The sequence below is a fragment of the Jaculus jaculus genome, chromosome 3, assembly GCF_020740685.1.
Source record: "Jaculus jaculus isolate mJacJac1 chromosome 3, mJacJac1.mat.Y.cur, whole genome shotgun sequence".
In the NCBI taxonomy this organism is placed as follows: Eukaryota; Metazoa; Chordata; class Mammalia; order Rodentia; family Dipodidae; genus Jaculus; species Jaculus jaculus.
In genome coordinates, this window is record NC_059104.1 from 137,346,365 (window position 1) to 137,372,988 (window position 26,624).

The 26,624-nt window shown below is 40.3% G+C and overlaps 1 protein-coding gene across 1 annotated transcript; it reads right to left on the minus strand.

The window, feature by feature from the left end:
* Window positions 1–11,927: 11,927 nt before the first annotated feature.
* Arrdc4 (arrestin domain containing 4) lies at window positions 11,928–25,030 on the minus strand. Its single transcript, XM_004658078.3, has 8 exons — window positions 24,703–25,030; window positions 20,363–20,429; window positions 19,833–19,980; window positions 17,980–18,082; window positions 16,681–16,937; window positions 16,019–16,181; window positions 14,784–14,938; window positions 11,928–14,410 (listed from the first exon to the last, which is right to left on the minus strand). Exons 1-8 carry the CDS (start codon window positions 25,007–25,009, stop codon window positions 14,354–14,356), a joined length of 1,257 nt encoding a protein of 418 aa, XP_004658135.1. The 5' UTR covers window positions 25,010–25,030; the 3' UTR covers window positions 11,928–14,353.
* Between the last annotated feature and the right edge of the window lie 1,594 nt (window positions 25,031–26,624).

A 26,624-nucleotide genomic window follows, 5' to 3' on the forward strand; every position in this document is an offset into this window, starting at 1 on the left:
TAAACCATTAGCTTAGTAATAATACTAAACAAAATAACTAATAAAACTGGCGCATTCAAACAGCTGTTTAAGAAAAGCCAATGATATTTCATCCACTGTCAAACTTGGCACTTGAGAGAATAAAGATCAAAGTAAATATTTATTGATTCATGTGATAATACTATGAATTTCTCCTTTTATAAGTAGAATAAGCAAATAAACCATGATTTATAAAAAACCCTGGCTAACTAAATCAGCTAATGGGTCTATTCAAAAAATTCTTATCATGTAAGCTGTGAATTGACAATTATAATTGAAAATTACCAGTTTCTCTATGAATTTAATATACATATAGTTAACCACCTGCTTGACTGTTATATAGAGCCATTTAAACGTGCAAATGGATGTACAAATGTTTGAAGGCTTTTGAACCAAAAGCATTAATTGCCAGTCTGTGTTAATGGAAACACACAGAATGGATGCTTGCCTCTCTATAATAACTATAAAAATTCCCCAGCCTCCAAGTCTCTTTACTAAACACACATGGAGGCTTTTGACAGAAAAATCACACTGGAGAGACTAAGTCTCTCAAGCCCAACCAAATAGGTGAAAAGAAGGCAGGACAATGATAAGAGGATGGTTATTCTGGCACACACCTGTGGGCTCAGATATTTGGTATGGTGGGTTGATTCAGGTGTCCCTCATAAACTCAGGTGTTCTGAATGCTAGGTTCCCAGCTGATGGAGATTAGGGAATTAATTTCTCATGGAGGTGATGTTTTGTTGGGGGTGGGCTTACGGGTGTTATAGGCAGTTTCCCCTTGCCAGTGTTTGGCACACTCTCTTATTACTATGGTCCACCTTATGTTGGCCAGGGGATGATGTTCACCCTCTGCTCATGCCATCATTTTCCCTGCCATTGTGGAGCTTCCTCCTTGAGCCTGTAAGCAAAATAAACCTCTTTTTTTTTCTCACAAGCTGCTCTTGGTTGTGTGATTTCTACCAGCAATGTGAACCTGACTGTGCCACTTGGGAAGCTGAGGCAGGAGGATCATTGGAACCCAAGAGTTGAAGGCCAGCCAGGGCAATGTAGTGTAAGCCTGTCTCAAAAAACAAAACACAACACAACACAACACAACAAAACAAAACAACAACAAAACCAGAAAGGAAAAAAAAAAGCATGCATTCCATGTCTAAAATAGTCTTTTCAAGAAAGGGTTTAATGCATCCCTAGTAAGAGGAAATAGGTAGGAGAGATGCCTTAAGAAGCAAGTGAAGTTGAGTCAGCCTAGAGCCATATCAGGGCTCAGTTCTTTCCTGTTGACCCCTGGGCCAATGACTTTGTGCTTTTTATTTATTTATTTATTTATTTATTTATTTATTTATTTATTTATTTATTTATTTATTTTAGCAGCCTGGGAACTCCATGACTATCTTGGGGTTCTGCTGGCTCCAGGCTCTGGACCAGCACTAGAATGCTTTTCTTCCCTGGCATGCTGTGTCAATCCTCCATTGCCTACCACCCTTCCAGGCTCCAGTGTTGCAGACAGAAGCAGGAGAGTAGCCTGGTGTGCTCCCCTGCCCCACCTCCCGGTGATCTGCATGGGGAAGGCAGCCTTTCCTAATGCTAGGTGTTCTGCTCCTCCTGCCATCATGCCACTTCGCTGCAGCTTGCTGGTCATCAGCATGCAGATGGAGAAGTCTCAGTTTGACTCTGAGCCAGGACTTAGTGACCTATGACGATGCCTCCAGTGTGAGCTGACATGGGGAAAGTCAAGTTGGGGCCATTGCCCAAGCTTTAGTCTTCAGACGGGAGTTGGGGTTCTGAGGATTATGGGTCGCCTGATTTGTGCCAGTGGCCCAGGTCAAAGGTGCACACTCAAGTCTTACTGAGAGAGAAATTTTGCAAATAAAACAGCAAACATGGCAGTTATCTTAAAATGGAGCAATAGGGCAACCCGGCAGCCCTTTTGAAAAGGGATTCTTCATAAAAATTAAGCAAAAGGAATCACTTGTAGGATTAGAGAGAGGGCTTAATAGTTAAAGACCCTTTCTTGCAAAGCCTGATGGCTAGGGTTTGGTTCCCCAGTACCGACATAAAGCCAGATGCACAAATGGACACAGGTATCTTATGGAAGCACAAATCCCTCAAATATCTAAAACATTTTTGAGCAACAAAAATAAGGCTGGTGGGATCACCATACCTCATTTTAACCTGTATTACAGAGCCATAGTAACAAAAATAGCCTAGTACGGACACAAAAACAGACATGTAGATCAATGGAACAGAATAGAAGACCCGGATGTAACTCTAGGTAGCTATAGCCACCTGATATTCGACAAAAATACTCATTGGAGAAAAGACAGCCTCTTCAGCAAATGGTGCTAGGAAAACTGGATATGTATCTGTAGGAGGATAAAAATAGATCCTTATCTCTCTCAATGCACAAAAGTTAAGTCCAAATGGATTAAAGACCTTAATATCAGACCTGAAACTCTGTAACTACTAGAGGAAAATGTATGGGAAATCCTTCCACCTATTGGTGTTGGCAAAAATTTGCTGAATATAAACTCAATTGCTCAGGCAATAAAACCACAGATTAACTGCTGAGACCTCATGAAATTACAAAGCTTTTGTATGTGCATAGAGCAAAGAGGCAACCTACAGAATGGGAGAAAATCTTTGCCAGCTATGCATCTGATAGAAGATTAGTATCTAGGATATACAAAGAACACACAAAGAATTAAATAATAAGAAATCAAACAATCCAATTAAAAATGGGCTATGGAACTAAATAGAGAGTTCTCAAAAGAAGAAATACAGATGACATCTAAACATCTAAAAATGTTCTGCATCCCTAGTCATTAGGGAAATGAAGATTAAAACTATGTTGAGATTCCATCGTACTCCTGTCAGATTGGCTACCATCATGAAAAAGCAAATTGACCATAAATGCTCGCAAGGATATGGAAAAAGAGGAACCCTTTTACACTGTTGTTGGGGATGCAATCTGGTCCAGCCATTGTAGAAATCAGTGTGGAGGTTCCTGAGACAGCTAAAAATAGATCTACCATATGACCCAGCTATACTTCTCCTAGGCATATATCCTAAGGACTCATCTCACTACCTTAGAGATACTTGCTCAACCATGTTTATTGCTGCTCTATTCACAATAGCTAAGAAATGGAACCAAAATAGATGTCCTTCAACTGACAATGAAGATGTGGCACATTTATACAATGGAGTTCTACTCAGTAGTAAAGAAAAATGAAGTTATGAAATTTGCAGGAAAATGGATAGATCTGGAAAGGATTATACTAAATTAGGTAACCCAGGCACAGAAAGCCAAATATCACATGTTCTCTCTCATACGTGGACCCTAGCTACAAATGATTGGACTTCTATGTGAGTAGGAAGAAAACTCAGTAGCAGAGGACAGTAAGCTAGAAAGAAGATATAAAGAGAATAGAAAGGGAGGGGCAGGGGGAGGAACTTAATAGGATGGCATTGTATATGTGTAAGTAGAAAAACAGATTAATGAGGATGAAAAGGCATACCTGGAGTTTGCTTGCAGTGGCAAGAGGTCCTGACAAGCCTATTCATTCATTTATTCATTCATTCTCTGTCTCTGTCCCAATAAATAAATAAATATTTTTTTTAAAAAGGAATCACTTGCCTTCACTTTCCAAACTAGCAAGCACAGTCCAGGTTTTAAAGCCTTCAGAGCACTCGAGGTGAGGCTGAAGTGTTTTGGGAGCTGACTGGCACGTGGGGCCTCTAGGACAGTCTTGATAATAGGGGAAGGACTTGGTAAGAAGCTAAAATGAGGAAGGAGTTAGTGACACAGGCATATTATTATTATTAATTATTGTTATTGTTGTCCTTGTTAGTGTTTGTGGTGTTGGGGATAGAACTCAGGGTCTGACACATGCTAAGCAAGTTCTTGACCACTGAAGCACATCTCCCAACTGGCATATTGTTTGAAATTGAATCCTGTTTCCCACTTAGATGTTGGAAGTATCTAGGAACACCAAAAAAAAAAAAAAGGTAAACTATGAATAAGCTATTACATGTCAGATGGTTGGAAGTAATCTTTCAATCTAGCCTTTAAGCCTTCAAGGAAATTTTCCTCACTGTAGACACTGGCCTTTACTTCTTTTTGCAGTACCATTTTCAGCCTGGAATTCAACTTTTCTCTCCAGCCTTGTTTCTGATTGATCATTGGGTACCCTCAAAGTTTCAATTATGACTTCAATGGATAAAGACTTTTTAGAAGTACAGGCATTAAGGACACTAAGCTACGGTCTTTGACAACAATGTAAAAAAGAGCTCCATAAATCGATTTAATATAAACATATCTCCTTATTTTGAAGTTATTGTTTGTCCATAAGAGCATGGCTGCTACTATGGACAAGACCTAGGAGAGTCATTATGGAGGGTGAGGAACCCAGCTCTGACTGGGCCAAGGCCTCTGTCAAAGGAGCTACAAGAATAAAAAAGGGACTGAACATCACCCAGCCTAGAATATCAGGTCCTCCTATATCCCAGAGCTAGAGAAAGGGGAGGGGAGGGGAGGGGAGGGGGGGGGGAGATAGATTGAAAGAGGATTGATAGATCAAATGCAAACAAAATAAACATTTCTGTGGCCTCTTGTTTTGTGTAATTTTACACAGAACTCAAGTTCTGGAAGAAAGTGAATACACTGGCATGACCAGTCCTTGGACCCTGTGGACCAACCTTATGCAAGATGGAGACTCCATGACCCAGTGCAGTGACTGAGATATGAGGTACTGCATGGGAGAGGGGGAGGGACTGAACCAGCCACAGACTTTTTCCACACAGTCATAGTCTGAACACCAATGGCCAAGGGACCTGGACATTCCATTTTCACCCATGTGTTCTTATTTCTGGGAGGATACTCTGCTTAAGAAAGAGTGACAGTGGGAGGAATTTTGTGCTACAGGCTCAGGCAGCATACACAGACTCTGTAAATGTTATGCCTGATATCTGTAAGTGTGGAGAGTAGATTCATCCCTGTAAGGATAGTTGGGGTAGAGGGATCGACTATAACAGTTTCCTGGAGTAGGAAGGGTCCCAGGACAGGGGTCTTTCAGATGAAAACAGGGAAGTCATGGGCAAATCAGAACAAGTCATTTCATCCTGGAAAGTGCAGGAATGGCTGGTCAGGAGGGTAGGGCCCTGTTGGGTATGAAGAGAGGCTCCATCTTTGGGACTGTTTGAGTCTTATGAGTAAACTTTCTTCAGAGACATCAGAAGCAAATTAAAGACAAAAGTTACAAAGCAACATGCATATATACAAACCTGCCAGATAATAACATCTCTCAATACACTTATTTCATCTGTGGACCTCTGATGCCAGTCTAACTCATTCTTCCTTTGAATAGATTTCTTGCCCCTTGTTTTCTCTGTGCTGGAATTGCAATTCTGGGTCTCAGCTGGGCCTGTGGGGAAGGGCTTCCTCCCAGGAGCAGATGGGTCACGTAGTCTGCTGGAGGCCATGGTCAAATAAAGTATGTGGTCAGGCGCTTAAGCAGAGTGCACACTTACAGCAATATGCCACAGTCTAGCTGCCCAAGGAGCCGTCTCAGGGCCTGTCCAGGAGTGGTTTGTCTGAAACAAGTCCGAGGCTGGAGGCAGATGGTGAACAGGTCAGTGATCTACTCTGCCAACAGTTCTCCCCTGTGACTTCTACAGTATGATCTCCACAAGTCTATAGCCATCAAAAACTGCTTCTTTCTCCATTGGACATAATAATTATTTAGGGCTGGACAGATGGTTTTGCAATTAAGTGTTTGCCTGTGAAACCTAAGGACCTCGGTTCATGGCTTGATTTCCCTAGGTCTCATGTAAGCCAGGTGCACAAGGGAGAGTATGAATCTGGAGTTCATTTGCAGTGTCTGGAGGCCCTGGTGCCCCCATTCTCTATCTATCTGCCTCTTTTTCTCTCTGTCTGTCTGGTGCTCTCAAATAAATAAATAAAAATAAACCAAAAAAAAATTTTTAAATCTGTTTAAACTTTGTCCCAACACAAGAGGCATTTTCTTGTTTTGTTTTCGGAGGACAATTCTGGAGCCAGTTGTTTTAGAAAGTGAGATTAATTTTCAGAAATAAAAGAACATGCTATTTCTATGATACAGCCCTGCCATTCTCTTTGAGGAGCTGTGAGCATTCACATCAGCACCCATTGGAGATGAGTTATTTTCTGATATCAGGACCAAGATGTTTTCTTATGTCACATGAGGTAAAGGTAGGTATTTGCTTCTAGGGCTTTCCTGGTACCCACATCCCACACTTATGTAAGAGGGTCAGATGACTCAATAGTGAACCCACACGGAGGTTTGCTTTTAAATCAACTCAGAAATCTATTCTCTGTCAAGAGGCTTACCAGGAATTTTTGGCTTTATTTTCTCCTAAGGAAGATAAAGCAAGACTTCAGCTTAAAATATTTTATTTTATTTGTATTTATTTATTTGAGACAAAGGGCAAGAAGTAGGGAAGAGAGAGAGAGAGGGGGAGAGAGAGAGAGAGAGAGAATTGGTGCACCAGGGCATACAGCCACTGCAAATGAACTCCAGACATGTGTACCACCTTGTAAATCTGGCTTACATGGATCCTGGGGAACTGAACCTGGGTCATTTGGCTTTACAGGCAAAAAGCCTCAATTTTACTAGGCCATCTCTCCAGCCCAAGACTTCTTAGCTTAACATCATGCTCCTTTTATGTGTTTGCATACACACACTTCATCAACTTGGTGTAGTCCAGGCAAAAGAAAACAATTGTAATAGTATTTGACTCCTAATCTATCTTTCAAAAAATGTTTTATTTATTTGTTTGAGAGAGAAAGAGAGAGAGAAAGTGCATCAGGGTCTCTAGCCACTGAAAACAAACTCTAGACACATGTGCCCCCTTGTGCATTTGGCTTTCTTAGGTCCTGGAGAATCAAATTGGGGTCCTTTGGTTTTGTAGGCAAAGGCCTTAATTGACAAGCCATCTTCTCCAGCACCCCCCTTTTTATTGTAACCTTGGTCCTCTCAGAAGCACTAAAATTGATCTATAGCAGTGTTCTTAAACAGTGATTACTCACTTAAGTTTTTTGTATGTAGTCACATGTATGCCTAGAGCCACCTCTGTTAAGCCTGGACATTCATGGTTTAATGTTAAGGTTTTGATTTTGGCAGACTGTATTGCAGTGACTTGAGGTATACAGGGAACATGAAGTTGTTTTACTGAATGAGTCCATGTTAGTTGTCTATTTATTACTGCCAAGTAGATCAGCTACTGGACAGAAAGAAGCTCATGTTTTGTATTCTAGCAATGGGATGAATTGATATTAATAGTCTACACTCTCTGGAGGCATATATATATATATATATATATATATATATATATATATATATATACACACAATCCAATTGTTGATGAATTTTCTTGCTCGTAGGGTGAAGCCTCTGGCCCAGAAATAGTATCTGAGTATGTGTATATCTGTACATGTGTATTATGTGTGCATATGTGGATACATTTATGTGTGCTGTGTTTTGAAGCTAATTAAGCATAGACCATAAACCTTTATACTTTATTTGATCAACTCAATCAGCCATTTGGGGAAAGTTCAAATATTTGCAATGATAGCAAATCAAATAGTGCTCATGTGCAACTCAGTTAATATAAGAACAGTGATTTCTGGAATTTGAAGTGAAAAGATGAAATTTTATAAACAAGCAAGTTTTCAAGCTATGGCAAAGTGAATCTATATAAAGAGTAAATTCTATATGTATGGGTTGTCATGATATAATCATTATTTTGATAAGGAATACTTTATGTCCTTTTTTATTAAATAAGATGTGATCTAGGGCAGTTGAGATAAATATATATTGTATCATGCAACAAAATTATTTCACAAAACAAGATAACTTTTTGATGTTGGTTCCCTTCAATTTATTCATTCAATAACTCTCTAGTGTCTGTCTTTTACTGTCGAGGGGTAGAGTAGAAAAAGACAAGCTCCTGTGAAAATAAGAATCTATTTCTTTTTTTGTTGTAAAGCTTACAGTCTTAGCTGAGATGAATAGACTGCAGGTAAAGAGTGAAGATGAGGGCTGGAGAGATGGCTTAGTGGTTACGGCGTTTGCCTGTGAAGCCAAAGGGCCTTGGTTTGATTCCCCAGTACCCATGTAAGCCAGATGCACAAGGTGGCACATGCATCAGGAATTCGTTTGCAGTGGCTGGAAGCCCTGGTGTGTCCATTCTCTCTCTCTCTCTGTCTGTCTCTTTCTGCCTCTTTCCCTCTCTCAAATAAATAAATAAAAAACATTTAACAAAAAGAGTCAAGCTGAAAAGAGACAACAGCATCTCTGTGTGTTCAATATGTTCCTCTGCATATCTGTGAGTACACATGTGTAAATGTATGTTTGTATATAAGTGGAGGAGGCATTGCAAGTAGAAAGGAGGTACAAATATTTTACTTGTTCCCAGTAAGAGATGCTGCCTAAGCAAGGTCTTCCTGCATTGTAAGACATCTTGAAAAGGTGTACATGAATAAAATTTACATCTCTCTATTGGTAAGCACAGAAATAATTCCACAAACCCAGTTCATGGTTTTAACACTCTAGAAATGGGCACCGGTCAACACTTCCCCATCATCATCATGCTGTATTATTGTACTTATTCCTTCCATCACTCACATATTCTGGTTTTGTGAGGTAGGGTTTCATTCTAGCTCAGGCTGACCTGGAATTCACTATTTAGTTTCAGGGTGGCCTCAAACTGGTGATCCTTTTACCTCTGCCTTCTGAGTACTGCCACCACACCCAGCTCAGGTCTTCTTTTATGAAAAATTAATTATTTTTATGATGGCTTCTATAAATATGAGCTCTGCTATCTCAAAAACATTTGCTCAACAAGTAAGCCCTTGTTTCAAAATATCATTTTATTGAGAATAAGCATATGTATAGCTGTCATACTGCTGAGAAATGTAGACAGACTGCTGGGGAAAAAAAAATTGTCAACATTCTTACCCAGTAAAGGAACCTGAAAGCTACATAACTAAACAGCCAGGCAGGATGTGGCTGCTGGTACAATAGTGGCATGACTACTCTGGTGGTAACAACTACTCTCTTCCTGGGTATGATGCCCACTCCATGGGAGGAAATTCATGCCTAGCACTGAGAACTTAGTCAAAAGCTGATGGGTGGGAAGATCATGGGCTAAAGATCACTTTGGCAAAATGGATATGTTGTGCCCATCCAATTGCACTGCCAATATTTATGTGTTCCCCATAGGTTACTGCTGCACTCACTTTTGGTCAGAGAAACTTCTTTTTTGTGGGTGTCAGTGACTGTTTTGGAGACTCAAAACTCATCAGTGCTGAGAATAAGTGACTGTTGAGTGCTCAGTAGTAAATGAGGCTCAGGGGACATTGTAGAAAAGGGAGCACAAAGGATGTTGTGGCCAGATAATGCAGAGGAGAGCTGAGGCATTTGAACATGCCACAGTAATTGCACTATGAACTCATAGTAGCTGTGGTTACTGGTACAAGATAGGGCCAAGACACATTTTTCTATAGATAACCTAAGGAGCTAATGGCAGTTAACGGTTGCTGGAGAAAGGGGAGTGGTTCTCTTCAGGGGTGTAGCCACTGGTTAATGGTTGGAAAAGGGGTTCAGCTAGAGTGGGAGGATAAAACTGGGCAATGGGGACATCTATGATCAAAATACAATATATACACGTATTAAATTATCAAAAAACACAAAACAAGCATATTTATAGTAAACTTTTTTCCCCTCAGTTTTGTGTGTGTTGTCTCAATATTAAAGTAAGATTGTGAATGACTTGTTTTAAGGGATTATTTAAAAGCAAAATATTTCAAGTACTTTGAAAAACTAAAATGTGCCCCTGAAATTTTGTGCAAATTTTCATTTATATACTTTTTGCAAGATAAATGGTACTTCTCAAACCCCAAACCAAAATATTTATTAAAGTACCATATGTAATGAAATTACTACACATTTGCACAGTGTCAAATGAACTTTTAAAATTTATTTATTTATTTGACAGGAAACAAGGGGGAGAGGGAGGGGGGATATGAATGGGCATGTCAGGGCCTCCAGCCACTACAAATGAATTCCAGATGCATGCGCCCCCTTGTGCATCTGGCTAACGTGGGTCCTGAGGAATCAAACTTGGGTCCTTTGGCTTTGCAGGCAAACGCCTTTAACTACTAAGCCATCCCTCCAGTCCCCAAATTAACTTTCACATGGTTATCTATTTCATTTTAAATAGCTAGGGTTGAATGCAAAAGCCCAAACTATTGTTGCAGGCAGCGATCTCCATGGACCTTAGATTACTATGTTAGTGAAACACAAAATGCTTCCTGCAAGTCCAGACTGAATGGATCCATGTATATAATGTTTTCAAAATGACCAAACTGTAGAGATGAAAACAGCATTGTGGAGGTGGGGCTAGGGAAAGAAAGGTGTGGCTACAGAGATCACTACAGTAAGTTTCTTTGTGGTGAACAGTTCTGTATCTTGACTATGGTGATGATTACATGAACCCACACATGTGTAACATGTCATCAAACTACACAAAAAATATAAACAGAAAAGAATGAGTGTATGTGAAAACTGGTTGTCTGTGCAGTCGATGTGGTGGTTTGGCTAATGTCTTGGTGACGTAAGATAATACCACTGGGGGAGACACCGTGGTGTGCCTACACAACTCTGTGGTATTATTTTCGCAACTTCTTGTGAGTCTATAATTATTTTGAAACATAAGAGGCTCAGATCTTGAATGCTGAAAGAATTCCAGCTACTAATTAAACATACTTAGGAAACAATTTATTTAGATTGGCGTCTTTTGGAGGCAGGGACTTTAGATGGAAACACTGAGGACTTGATTGAGGTAGTACTTTCTTAAGATCCAGGTCTACAGCCTTTAAGCTAATTGAAGGTAAGGGCTGCTTTTGTCCCTTCTTTATAGGTATAGGCTCAGGAAATTCTAGAGCAAGCTGAGATGTCATAGAGAATGTGGGCCAAGCTCTAAGGTTCCACCTCACTGGATTCTGGTATCCTCACTGGTAACTTGAGAGCTGTGTCCTAGTTTCTTGGTAGTGTCTGACCTAGTTCTAAAATTTGCAACCTACAACTTTCCAATATAACTATAGAAACCTTAATGGTCTTACTGTAAATTTTGTCATAGTATTTACTAAAAAAAGTAATTATTTTTTCAATTTAGGCCAATGACAAATGTGCATGAAAATTGTATACTTTTTTTTTTTTTTAACCAGCCTCATGTCTATTGCTTAGTAAGGTTATACTTCTCCAGACCAAGGGCTTGGGATGTTTCCTTATGATGATTTACCATCTCATCTTCCTTCTAGAAAACATAGCGCCTTTATCTAGCTTAGTATTCATATCTGCCCCTGATGGCCCACAGACCAGCTAACACAATCCCAGGGAGATTCTGGCCAAGCAAACACAAAACCCAGGGAAATGGAAAGAAGGGCTACTGTCATTTGAAAATACATGAAGATATTCTCTCCCAATGACCGATGTAGCTAGCATATGCTTCCTTATGCAATGCTTTTCTTCCCTTAGAAACTAACTACCTTAAGAAATCAAGCCTACTATACAAACTGATACAGAATACCTGGGGTTATATCTTGCCTCATGCAATCATGCATAGAAAAATGGTCTTACCAGCAGAACGTTGTGTTTTCTGGTGCTGATTTTTCCTTTAATGTACAGTACATTAAGTTAGTCTTGGAAGCAAACATAAGAACAAAACTAACCACTCATGACATTAGTATAATCATTTTATTAAGAAAAGGAACCCATGGGGTTCAAACAAGAGTACAAAATACAATCTTTATTTTTTCCTGTTGGCTAAATTATTACATTTTTAATAAAAATTAAAAAAAAACCTTTCAGTTAACTTATCCAAAACATAACTTTGCCTACTGAGTTTCTTATTGTGCAAAACAAAAACACAAAAAGTAAAGTTTTGCTCAAGAAGGATTTTTGTGTGTAAAAAAATTGCACACTTTTAATTGCTTTTTTTTGCATAAAACAAAAATTCTAAGGCCACATTTTTTTGCCTAAATTAAATAAGACAAGAGGGAAATAAACAGGCAGTAATAGCAGCTATATTTTATCTTTATCTGCAGGTTTTCTCTTTAGCAATGTTGTTTTCTACATTCATAAAATGTTATCATCATTATTTACATGAAGTCAGACAGACCCCATATCAAGTCACAACTCTGTGCTAGTCTCTGAAATGCTGCAGCTAGCTCTCACTTCTGCAGAGGAATTTCATGATTTCTCTAATTGATCCTACTGTGATGGCTTTTCTATAGGAGACAGGTCAAGTAGTTCACCTTTCTCTCTGTCCATACTAATGGTTTCTTTCTCTTTGTGTTTTGTAGAGATGGTCTATGTCTTGACATAGCACATAAACTACAGCCTGGAAGTCAATAAATAACAGGTCATCTTTTCTAAAGTAAAACCAGAATCTCTTTCCACAGCATTTAAACACAAATACTTGTTATACACATCCAACACAAAGCAAAATTAAAAAAAAAAACAACCCTCTAAAACAGAAAGTAAGGAAAGTTCTATAACAATTCCTGTAACACAATTACTGGCAAAAATCATCTGACATGAGTTTAAACAGTGGTTTATGAGGAAACACACATTTGATGCTTACACCATCACAGGAGAGAAAGGTATGCTCAAAGGGGTATAAGCATATATTTGTCTAATGTTTGTAAAAAATCCCTTATCAAATGCCCTGCTAATTTTTAAATATAAAATTAACCATGGAAGAATTTTCCTCTATCTAAGTGAACTTACTGATTGAAAGATAAAGTTGTCATTCTGCTGAATGAAGGACAGCATTCTGCTTGGGAAGCACCAGGGTTTCTAGATCAAACCCTTAGGATTCAGCTGGTCCAAATCTCTTTCGTTGGAATCCCAATCTCCCTTCCACCTCACCTCAGAAATATTCTCAGCTCAAAGAACCAGCAGACTGGAGGCAAAGGAAGTGATTGTGTGACCATGAACATGTGGGGAGGGGACAGTGAAAACACCACTGAAAACTCCCAGCAGCTGCACAATCCTGTTGGTCAAAATATCCTGAGGTTCAATGACAACAAAGTATTGCACCAAAACAATAAAAAAAATCACAGCTTAAATGGAATTACTAAATAATTGGAATAAAAAAGTAACACAGTGACTGTCATCCATCCACTTAAGCCTCCTGATGGAATTAAGTTAGGTTTTGGTAAAGAAATGGTATTCCTATCATCTTTCAATTTTAATTTAGTTTTATAGTATTCTTAGATAATCATATTTCATGATAAGCTCACAGAATTTTCCCTTAGCTGAGTTTCCAAGTTAGTGACAGGTATGAGAAGTCTACTACTGTAAACAGCACAAACTCCAAAGGTCTATCAAGCCTGTACTTTTGGAAACTGGTCCAGTAACTCCAGTAGAGGTAGGTTAAGAAAATGCTTTGTGTGTAGGTAGCAAGGCTAAAAGTGTAATTCCAACCCCAACCTTTCTTATTCTAATGTGCCTAGGTGAATAAGATATGAAGAAAATCAAACATATGTCCTGTAAAAGTACTTAAAGGTGGTAAAAAGTATAGCTTTCAACAAAACATTTTCATGTGAAAATTCTTTTTTTTTATCTTGTGGTACCATTTTAAAGAACTCCTTCTAGGTTTCCCAATACCGTGTAGTCAATTTCTAAGGTATATTTCAGCCTCCTAGTAAGAGTGAAAACTATCACTCTGTTAGGACTGCACAAGATGTCAAGAAAGCACACTTTCAAGGACTTTGGTCCTTCATACAATAACATGGTAAAAAATCACGAAGACCCTGAAACGTAAGGGTCTCACTTATATTTAGAGTAGGCCACTTTCTTATTAACATTCACTTCAATGCCATCTTGTTCCCTCAATCAAGTCTTTTCCCAATAAGCACACATAGACCTCAGTTCAGGTCACTTGTTTACCAGTGTGGAAACCCTTGCAAAGGCATGCTCACATAACATCTCCACACACTACGATTCCTTTCTCTTCAACAGCACAAGCGTTCCTTTACTTACTCCACAACCTTCAGCACTTCAAGTACATTCTGCTATCTTTCACATCTTCATCTCAGGTTTTTTAAGGGGACATGTGACTATCCTATAAATTTGTGCAACCATCCTGTAGGCCCACTAGAGTACTTGTATTCTTTAATTTCTCATCTTTAGTCTTGCAGTTCATTTATATTCTCTGCTCCTTCCTCCAAAAAGGCATGTGGGAATAATCAACATTCTGATTTGATAAGGAGGTGATTTCTGAGATGCGTTCAGAAAATGAAGGAAACAGGCTGTGTTTCTTCTACATCACCAGGATGTGGATCAACCTGAAAAGAAAAAAGAGAAAGACAGGTTATGGCTGTAGTATTCTTTAACACTGTTCAACACCATTTACTTCTAATTACATCATGACTATAAACCAAGTTGCTCCGAGCCTTTTATTAAGTCCTCTGTGGTCTGTTAAGTTTTTAGGACACATAAATGTCTTAAAGGCAAGCCACAGTACTACATATGCATGCCATGCAAGAAAAATACTGGGAAATGTGCTAAATGGCTCCGTGATAATCTATCAACACCATGAAAACAAGTTTCTACATATCCTCTACTAATTATGAGCCAGCAGCAGACACATTAATGAAGGAGAGCAAATGGTTATTTGCAGAAGGCATAATAAGTTTAATTTTCTTCCATTTTGTTTACCTCTGAATAAAGAGGTGGAGGCTGAAACCGGAATTCTTGCATGCAGGCAAACATAGGGTAGCACGCTTCACTCTCACAGTCAGGGGGATGAGGGTAAGGAGGAATGTGTCTAGAAAATTCCTCCTCAGATACCACATCTGCGTAATTTGGTGGTGCTGAAACAGAAATGGAGTTTGAGATAAGAAATCCATACAAAAATTAATGTGCATGTTCTGAACTCTTACAAAAGCAAGACTAACTGAAGATTAAAAGAATGTAATTTTCTTCTAATCAACAAGTTTTTTGTTCCCATTGCAACAAAAATGATTCTTCTTTCATTATACTATGCTGAGATTAACTATATTCTCTTCAGTTGTGATGCATACATTAATAGTCTAAGAAAACAAAAATCATCAATATGTGGCTACTGAAAATATGTGGCATTCTGTACTTCCATTTTCACTAGCTTTATTGTTAGATTATTGTAAAATTGGCCTGAGGAGGTATGCATTATCAAAAATATTTATTTATTTATAAGAGAGAGCAGATATCAAGCAAGAGAGAGAAAGAGAGAAAATGGGTGTACCAGGGCCTCTAGTCACTGCAAACAAATTCCATTCATGTGTGCCACCTTGTGCATCTGGCTTTATGTGGGTAGTGGGGAATGGAACCTGATTTCTTTTGCTTTGCAGGGAAGCACTTTAACAACTAAGCTATCTCTAGAACCAAGAGATGTAGATAGATAAAGTCAACTTTCAAGGTTCTTTCCAGGAAAGTTGTATGACTTTTTAAATAAGAGAAATAAGGATAGTAGCTATGATGCTTAATCTTCACTGTTGAAATGATTGTGTGTGAAATCACCAAGGAGACTATACTGGTATTTCTAGAGTCCTTTAAATGAGGAGGGAAAACCCACGCTGAATGTAGAGCACCCATCCCACTGGCTAGGGTTCCAGAATAAGGAAAAGGATGGAAATGAGCTGAGCATCAGCATTCTCCTGCCCCTACTTCCAAACTGCAGATACAATGTGACTAGCTAACTCGAGTTCCTGCTACCACAGCTACACCTGCTTTTGATGCCATGCTTTCAATGCCATGATGAACTGTCCCCTCAAACCCAAACTATGCATCAAAATAAACCCTTCTTTCCTCATTGTTCCTACAATAAGATGGTAACTCATGCAGTGGTAGTAATTGTAGGCATTAACACAGTTTCTATGTAAAACCTGGTTGTTAAAGACGTCAACGCATTTTACCTTCAGGTTGTTCTGGCAGGGTCAGGGCCAACCAGCTCATGTCCATGCTGAACTGACTAGTGACATTGCAGTTTCTGCTGCCAAAGCCATTATATGGGATTGTACCAATCACTAATGGCAGCTCCAGCATCAACTTTTTAGCACCAGGAATGTGTATATATACCTAATATGTCAAAAACAGAAGAGAAAGGCACAGATACAGGTTAAGACTCACAGGAAATAGCTGGGTTAACTTCTTTTTTAAGGACACAATGCCTTTGTGACCTAGCACCCTACCCCCTATCATGAATGTAAATTGTCCTGACAAAGCAAAATGAAGAATAAACTTGATAGATATAGACTTCACAGAATCCAGTGGAAACCCTGAGACAGGGAACTGTGGTCTTCACATTCTTCACTGTAAGTTAGCATGACTTAAAATAATTCTAACTCAAGTCTTCAATGGAACAAACACTCCTCAAAGCCTCAGAGACCCTGTAAGACTATTATTGAATTCCCTGGGGGGAGGATATTTTAAAGCAGAGGCCAATCTTCATATATTCTACCAGTGAAACAATGCTGATATCAAGTGACATTTTATTAGGCATTAACTTAGGGGTGATATCTGCAGGAGCATGGCTCATCTTGGTATGTTGTTCTGACTCTCAGGGAATGCTGCTTACAGCTAAGGAATAGTCCACTCTGATAATGCAGCAGTCCAGGATGGATGGAGAAACAGGTGGAATTTTTAGTGTCTTCCCATTCCATGTGTCTGTGCTTCCAGAAGCAATGTGGTTTCCTCGCACGTTGGCTACCATATGACGGACTGTCTTCGTTTTCCCACTAGCCAGGTATGTCTGGGTTTGGAATATAGCTGCCTTGGGAACAATCAGACGAGAAGAACAATTCTCTATTTCTGCATAGATGGGGATAGCCTCTCCTAAAAAAGAAAACAGATGCAGGATAGATTCAGAAGTTTCCATAGATGTGGAATGGGGCTACAAACAATGAGAGCTGACATGGTCCCACTCTACTCCAACATATCAAGACTCCCTGATGGGAAGCTTGTAGTATAAGTCTGAGAGAGTAAAATGGAATTCAGTACAGAATATGGTAGGTATTGTTTTCTTTTTACTTCATTATTCATGTTTCCAATATAAAAGAATACATGAATAATTCTTAAGATATATACAATATATATTATTAGATATAATATAATCATATATGCATGTATGTATGTATACACACACGCACACACACACACACACATATATATAAATTAAAGTATGACATATAAATACATGACTCAGTCAAATAAAACAATCTTACTTAAATCTTACCAGTCACTATCAAGTGAAAAATCTAACTAACGGGAGAAGAAAGCCTTTGTTTTTAAGGAATTAAATAATGTATAAATAATAATACTGATGCACAAAGAAAACAATGGATCAAGCAGGCAAGTTTTATAACATAAATCTATACCATAATATTCCCTGTCACTTTAATTTCCAACAAGCCAAACCCCAGGGTGAGAGCCCAATCCAGTACAGGAATTGAACCATTCACAAATGACAACTCTACTATCACTAAGTTTAAGGTTTGTGTTCTATGTTTGTGTATGGCAAACCAACGTGGGATGTGAATGCCAACAATATTTCCATACAAAAGTTCCCTTCTGAGCAACACAGCTGAACATTCTTTTGCAACATGAAAATGAGAGGCTGGCATTTTCCCATTCTTTAGGCATTACTCTTTGTTACTAAAGTAATGTGACTGAAATCAGAAACACCAGGAGTCTCATTAGAAACTTTCATCCATTTAAGAACATGAAAATATTAAGTATTTACTTTAAAATGCAACTTCATTGTTCATGTTTAAAATTTAATGTACTTCATACATTATAACACATACTGTAAAGATATTGTAACCTAGCTAATGCCATCTAACAATCCTTCATGAGGACTTTCAAACATGGTACTTACCATTGCAGTAGCCCTTTCTTTCAATTTTGGCACTCAGTGAGACTGGACCCGAAGTGAAAAACCAACAGCCAACCATTTTCTCTTGAGTTTTCAGTACAGGGGTCTAGAAAAGTTCAAATAAAACAATCTTAATTAAACTACACAAGAGAAATCATAGGACTTAAAATAATGGTAAAGTAATATCTACCTCTTTGATTCTTGTGTGACACATCAGGCAAAAAAAATACAGAGTAGTCGCTACTTTGGAAGGCTAGGGTGAATTTTCATTTTCAAACTAGCATAACATCATGCTATTTTATATGGGAGTTACTGCATTTCTAGGAAATAATTTACCATTCCTTGAAAAATCAATGATGATTAATACCAACAAACATGGCAGTGTAAAGTTTGGCAAGGAGAAGTGATACACAAATCAACAATAAGAAATGGTACACTGTCCCGCTATGTGGAATAAACAAACAGCCTCTTTTCTTACTTCAAAATATACTATCAGAAGTTTCAAATGTTCTTGAAATGGTTTAGGACTTTATGGAACAGGCAACAACATACTCAATGTCAACAGAACTGAAAGGTTCTAAAACACACTTGACCCAACATACTATATCCCACTGGGAAACTGTTCTTCACAGTGAGAAAATGCTTACATGAGACTCAATGTGCTTGGCTTATAAACTGTACATAACAGCTTTCTATATAATCTTATCCCTTTAATGTTTTTATTCATTTAACTTCAAAATTCTTTATGGTTTAAAAAAATATAAGACACTTCATATCAATCAATTTTCAGAAAGCATTTTAAGGTAATGTTAAAGTCACAATTCTAAGCTGGGTCAGCTGGGTGCTAGTTATTTTATGACTTGGGCAACAAGAAACCATGCAAGTATGGAATATTTGTTATCTTTTATCCAAAGGTGGACATTAATTCTAACTCTTTTTCATGTGATAATAAGAAATTAAACAACTTTTAACTGTTGGCTTTTTCCTTGTCTTTGAAAATATGACAAAGAAACATCCCAAACTAAAAATACATCTTTGTCATATCAGTATCATGATGAGAAGTTTAAATTATCTCAGTATTTTCTAGGAAGTTAAAAAAATCATTCATTCATATTTAAATGAAGGACTATTCGTCCCTAGTAGCTATCATGACAGTATAAGGTATAATTTTATATTATTTTGATAATATGGGTTTAGATAAAAGAATCTAGCTCATTAGCTCCCATCTTGCCCATTCTGTTGTTACTTATAGCCTGATCTTTCTTATCAGTCTACAGTATCTTTGGTGGTTATTAGAAGTTCAATGCTTTAATGTGGCCAAATCTGTCATAAGGAAATGATAAGTGAAAGGATCTCGGCGGCAGCTGCATGCACTTACTTAATGTTAGAAAATGACATGCAAAATGGAAGGATACATAGCATAATGGCCCAAGCTTCAATAACAGGCTGGGCATGATTAATACTTTCCCATAATTACTGTTCCTCAACCTGCTATTACTGCAGAGTTTAGAATACCACAGTCCTGTGAATGTGGCCGCTCTAGTAAAAGTAACTCCTCTCTGTGTGTGCATTATTGTCATTAAGCCTTATTAATGCATTTCGAGCCTGTGTAACTTTTTGGCAAAAGCAGCCCTTAACAGCGGGGACATAATCAATAGTATTAGCACACACAATTTGTAATCTGTCAAACGTAGAGTTCTATCTTTATAGTGAATGCGGATGGGTTACAGGATTATGTTTTTGAAACCATCAGAAAGTGACAGTATAGACCATTACTCACCTGACTAAACACAAATGCTATTATCAAAGGAAAGGAGAAATGAAAGGAAGGAGGAAGAGAGGGAGAAGAAACTTACCAGTAATGCTGGTGTGTTGACATCCACATGACTAACTACCTGGAGTTCCCGTCTCACACTCTGATCTGGTACCTGGGGTCGTTCCAAAACTGCCCTCACACAGTACTTAATACTGCCATATTTCCCAGTAAATGATGTTACCAGAGGTCTGAAACAACCCAAAGACATTAATATATGAGCTTATTTTAACTTCTACAAAGGCAGAAAAAGTATGCTTCAAAAATGTAGGTTTAGCCAGGTGGTGGTGCACTCCGTTAATCCTAGTACTTGGGAAGAAGAGGTAAGAGGACTGCTATGAGTTCAAGGCCACCCTCACACAACATAGTGAATTCCAGGCCAGCCTGGACTAGAGGGAGATCCTTCATCAAAAAAAAAAAAAATGTAGGTTGATGTTAAAATAAAATAAAAAATAGTAAGCACAGGAGTCTAGGGAGGGTTTATCCAGGATAAGCACTGAGACTTCAGAGTCACCATATAACTGATGAGTGCAATGCAGGGAAAGAAAATTACAAAATGATCAATTCACTTACTCAGATGGAAGTTGAAAGCGAAATGGAAATTCATGTTTTCCAGGCTGCAATAAAATGATGCCTTCACCTATAAGAGACATTAAATTTTATTTTAACTACAGTCAGCATTAAATGAAGAGTTTCATGATTTAGATTATGATGTGCTAGAGCCAAGAACTCTGGTACATATGTACAGTCCACTTACATACACACATGTAAATGTAGGTATATGCATGCACATTTTATACTAATATGGATATTAATATTAAACTGTATCTAAAACTAATTTATGATAGTTTTATTTTGGGAATACCATAAAGATCCTACCCTGAATTCTTTGGACAAAGAAGGAGAGGAAGTGCAAAAGTCAGGAGTATTGTTCATACTGGCATCAATGAGGCAGCCTCATCATTAAGGCAAGCTGTGAGACAGGAGTCAAGGCTTTACCCTTTCTCTCCTGAGCTGAACATGCGCAGCAGGTAACTAAGGACTTATCAAACATAGCCATGACCACTAGCTATGCTCTGGGTTACCAGCCCCATTTGACTTAAGGCTTGTCACTAAATGCGGGAAAGCCAAAAACACAGGGTGGGGATGGAGTTTGTAAGACCAGGGGCACCACTGTGACCATGTCCACTGATAAATGGGACTGCTTCATTCAAATCCAAAACACTGTCTGGCTTCTGTGAGGGTTAGTGGCTCTCCTATGATACAAACTTCCCTTTCCTACTCAGATTGAGACTGCACTGTGGGGGCTGGGAAGATACCTCAGTTGGTAAATGTGCTTGTCTTGCAAGCATGAAGACCTGAGTTTGATCCCCAGTAGCTAAATTAAGACTACACTGGGGGTGGCATAAATACAATGACAAAAGAATAGCACAGAGAACTTGGTCTGACATTTGTCTGGTCTCTATCAATAAAATGAAGATGTTTGCTTCCTTCAGTCACTAATGAGGTATGGTTTATTTTTTTTTAACTTAAGATTTATGACCTTTAACAATTCAGTCAGTATTTTAATCTTGCATTTCTAGAAAACAGGAACACATTATTGAGTCACTAGTCTTCTAATCTATATTCAGTACTGTATTACATTTACAGTTTGTATAGAGATGCATTACACGCACGTGACCTGAAGACAAAGTGCACAATCACCAGCCACAGTGGCATGAGGACAGATTCAATGCTGGAGCTATGGCGAGTCCCAGAAGTGTGGGTTGCTCTGGAGTGGCCCAGTGCTCCTCTGCAGCTGTCCTACCAGGGAAACCTCTCTTTCCCCTGCTCAACATTGAGGAGATGAGGGCAGTGGGGCTGGGATAGAAGTTCTGATTTGTCATAACAGAGAACAGTAAAACACTTAAAAGTGGTTAAAAAATGGAGATTTTACCTGAGTCTAATACTTATATGACTCAAATACCAGGCACTAGTGATATAACGATGGTTACCCTCAATCCTCAAACAGACTGGTTGGAAGAAAGGAGACTAATTTCTTATACCCAATTAGTAACTATAGTGTTCTGGAACCCACATGTGAATTAGGGTGGGCCCAAACCTGGTGAACTGGGGAATGGAATGGAGAGGGGTGCAGGGTAAAGGAGGAGCACGAGGAAGCATGATAGATGGGTAGGAGGAGTTGCCTAGGTTACTGAAAGTAGATGAGAGATGCAGATCCCCTTTCATAGAGAAAAGATATCAACACAGAAAGGATGTCAATTCAAATGAGATTTCCATCTGTCTTAAAAAAAAAGATAAACAAAACTTAGAAACTGATAAACAGTTTAGTATTTTCAGTAAAATCTTTATTTTTGCTTTTAAACTTTTATTGTTGGCAATTAAAAGGATTCACAAGCTGAACCATGGGCTCCTTTCTGCTTCTGTTTTCATGGCTTATCACTTCTGTCTTGGACACTGAGGACCACAATGTCATTGGCAGCCATTTCATTCCTAATGGTATATAGCCAAAGCTAAGAATCAAAGATTTTCATGAGCCCTAGGATCTAGAGACGGGGTTTGAAAAGTGAGGGACTCATCTATGGTCACACCATGGGTGGGTGCCTAAGAACTGAGACCTACTCTCTGTTTCTGTTTCCTTGCCCATCACAATTCCCCATTATGAAGCAGTTCAGTCACAATGGCAGCCAAGAAGTTCTGTAAGATTAATAATGTCAAAGAATTATCTGGGGAGATTTAATAAAAGGGTTCCAGCACTATATTTCCCCAGAAGCCTAAGCTTTAAAAAAAATCTCTTCAGGTATTTGAAAAGCAGCCAGTTTGCAGAATGAAATACCTTGAGAATCTGTGACTACATCAAGTCTTTCGGGCTATGGGTTTTTAGAATGATTTTCTTTCCCTTTAACTAAAAATGACTTTGAAGTTAGGTAAACTATAACTGTTTCTAACACCTGTCATGAAACATTCTAAAATAAGCTGAAGATTTTCAGATTGTTTAGATTTAGACATTCCATTCCATTAGAATGATAAACAAATCTGGGAATTGGAGAGAGAACTCAGTCCATACAGTGCTTGCCTTAGAAGCATGAAGCCCTAAGTTTGACCACTAGTTTCCATGTAAATACCAGGCAAGGTGGTGTGCACCTATAATTTCAGTGCTGGAGAGGCAAAGAAAAGCCAGGCTAGGCTAACTGGTGAGTTCCAGACTAATGAGATCCTGTCTCAAAGAAGGTGGAAGGTGCTTTGAGATTGACACCTGAGGTTGTATTCTAGTCTCCACCTGAACCCACACCTGTGCATCCACACACACATACATATCAACATACATGCATGCATAACACACACACACATACACACACACTCGGCCTTGTGAAGCTGGGTGTGGTGGTGCATGCCTTTAAAACCAGCACTCTGTAGGCAGAGGTAGGAAGACCATGGTGAATTCAAGGCCAGCCTGAAACTACATAGGGGAATTCCAGGTCAGCCTGGGCTAGAATGAGACCCTATATCAAAAAAAAAACAAAAATAAAACAAAAATGGTTTGTTAGCTCAGATTTTACCAAAGCATTGTTTATTTCTAATCCAAGGCTTGATGCTTTTTTTTTTTTAAATTTCTGAGTGTATTTAATCAGTAATTATAGGCTCCAAGTCTAAAGCCTTGGACAAAACCCAAGTTATTTCTCTCTTCCATGGCCTTCTCTGCAGTCAGCCATCTTGAAAATCCCTGTTGGCCATTACCGTTGGGGGGAGGGGAAAGGACTGTCTTGGAAACCACTCTGAGAACCGAAATCTACCACACCTTTTAATCTAGAAGTAGCTTTGGTGTCAACTATCATTTCTTCACTCCCTCTTTGGAATAACGTTTATATACATCTTTTGAGAACTTAACTGTGGCAACCTACTTCTCCACAGTAGTACAATACTTCATTCTATTTGTAAGATACTGTAAGGGTTAAGTTTATTGGTATGTTTTACTTCTCAAATTACGTCCACAGGCACAAGCTGAAAAGGCAGGTAGCCAAAGTTTCAGTTTCTCCTAAGACTCACTGTTCTAGGCATTTTCACGATGAAAGAGCATCTATTCCTGTACTGAGTATTAATACACCACCCTGTAGTAGGTCTGCACAAGGACACTTCCAGAAAAGCCTACAGTATTTACTGGACTTCGCAAGAGTGAACAGACAAAGGTCACTTAGAAATACCCTGATGCCATTGTCTCTAAAACCCTTTGGTAAGGGGAGAGGCAGGAATAAGACACAGGAAACAATACAGTCATTCATATAAGGTAGAGGCAGAACTTAGATGCCCAGAGACTCAGAAGAGGGAAACCTACCTAGTATGATGTCCATACTAGAAAACCCTTCCTTTCAACTACCCAAGAACTACTTCCCTCTTCCCAAGACCAAGTTTCTGCTAATTCATCATGAACCAAAGAGGAGTGTCTTGTGTCTAGGATGGAGAAGCAGCCAAACCCAGGAAACTACAGGCACCACATAATGGAACCTCACAGATGCTGCTTCCCCACTCTCTTCTTCCATTCCAGAAATGATCTAGTTCCCTGACAGGCTAATCATCGGTTCCCATGGCAACGGCCCACTCCCTTCTAGGTTCTTGCGGCTCCATGATGGTGTTCTGACTCTGGTCGGCCAGGGTCAAGGCGCCAGGTGCTACTGTGCACCGCCAAGCAAGGTCTGGTCTCACCTTTGCTGGGAGGCAGGGGGAACTCAGGCTTGGTGACCTACCACTCACCTGAGACCCTAGGATGATCCCACTTCCAAGAAGCCTGTCTTTCTGGAGCTCCACCTGCCAGGTGGGCATCCTATTCTAGGTTCCCCATCCCCCCCCCCCCGCTCCCCCGCACCAGGAACTCTATGGCCCGGGCAGGGACAGCCCAGGCGGTCATCCACGCTCACCGGCCGGGGGTTCACGCAGGCTCAAGCGTACGTTCAAGTACTCCACCTCGGAGGTGGCAGCCGCGGCCGCGCCGCTGGCCGAGACCCTGGCGCCAGCGCTCGGGCCCCAGGCGGCGGTGGCACGGCCCTGGGCCTCCAGACGCAGCGCGCGCAGGGCCACCGGCTCGGCCGCCTCCAGCAGCACGTGTCCAGCCACCGTCTCGCCGCTGGAGTAGCAGCCCTTGCGCTCATCCTCGAACAGGAGACCCAGGCTCTTGATGCGGCCCCCGGGATGCACGGCCGTCGCCGACCCCGCCTCTCCGCCCATCCCGCCACCGCCTGGCGACCCGGCCCCGCCACCGAGGCCCGCGGCGGCCAGGAGCCCGGGTGGCCAGCACCACGGCGCCGCTGTCACGGGCGCCGGCCGATCGCCGAGGGCCACGGTGGCCGCAGTGCCGAGCTGGGCAAAGCACCCGCGTACCGGGGGCCCTGTCTCTTTAACAAACCTAACAGGGACTGGAAAGGGGCCGGGACGGCCCGCCCCCGGCGCGCGCCCATAGGCCCGCCGTGACACCCGCTTCCTGTCGGTTGGTCGCAAATGGCCACTGAGTCATCTCATTGGCGGCCCCACGCAGGGAGCGGAGCAGGGCGGCAGTGCGTGATCAAGCGGTCTTGGCCAATCGGGAGACACCAGAGTGCACGTGCACAGGCCGTTGATTGGTCGGCGCAACGTACAGCCGGGAGGCACCGGCCAATCGTGAGGCGATGCGCCCATGTGGACAGAGGATGGCAAACAATATCTGTCAGGGAGGGGGCGGAACCGGGAATTCCCCAGTCTCGGCGTGTCAGCCGTTCCTATGGTTACTCGTGGGGGCGGGGTTTCCAGCTCCGGGAGCCGGGTTTCGATCTGAGTCTTGGAGTTCTCTCTAGAACCTGACCTTGCGAATGTAGCCAGCTGCAACCGCATAGGCGTCGCAAACCAGAGCTCAACCAGCCTTTCCGTGGGACACCTGGGGACTGGCAGAGTTGGAACTTTAAAGCGTATCTGCGAACGTAGGCGCCTCCAGGCTCCCGAGCCCCACCGCTCTGGGTTTCAGAATTCCCACACTAGGTATGAGCTGAAGTCTATAAAGAATTCTAAGATATCAAGGAGTTCTGCTTCCAGGCTCAGCTGCCATGTAAGCAGGGCATGACTGGAACTCGGATTCTTTCTACTCAGTTAAGTTTACAGATCACCTTAATTGAAAATTGCAGCCGGCTGTGGTGGCACACGCCTTTAATCCCAGCACTAGGGAGGCAGAGGTAGGAGGATTGCTGTGAGTTCGAGGCCACCGAGACACCATAGTGAATTCCAGTTCAGCCTGAGCCAGAGTGAGACCCTACCTCGAAAAACCAAAAAAAAAAAAAAAAAAAAAAAAAAAAAAAAGGAAAAGAAAAGAAAATTGCATCTACTACTCACTCCTGTTGCTGCGAATGATAGGATTTCTTTCTTGTGGTTGAATAAAATTCCATTTGATTATGACACGCTATGTGCATTACCGAGTTGTGTTCCTATACAAATACACAAACATTTGTGTTTGAAGGAAAGAGACAAACATCTGCACCCAAGGTTTTTGCCCCACCCAAAAGGGTTTCCTAACCTCAGGATCATAGTTCAGAAACATGTTAGGTTCCTTGTTGACGTGTTCCCCACACCCACCACAGCTCTCCTTGTCTCTGTTTCTTTTAAAATCTTTCATTCTTTTGCCCCGCTGGATTTTCTTTATCATTTAGTATACAATCACTATCATTTTCTGATTTAAGTATTCTCCTCATGAGAATTCAAAGTTGCTTACAAATTGAAATTCAAAATTTTTCCCTGGTGTACTTACAGATTCAACTAGCTTGCTAGTTCATCTTGGGGACTTGGGGGTCCCTTCACCTCTACCTATCAAGTCTGGCAT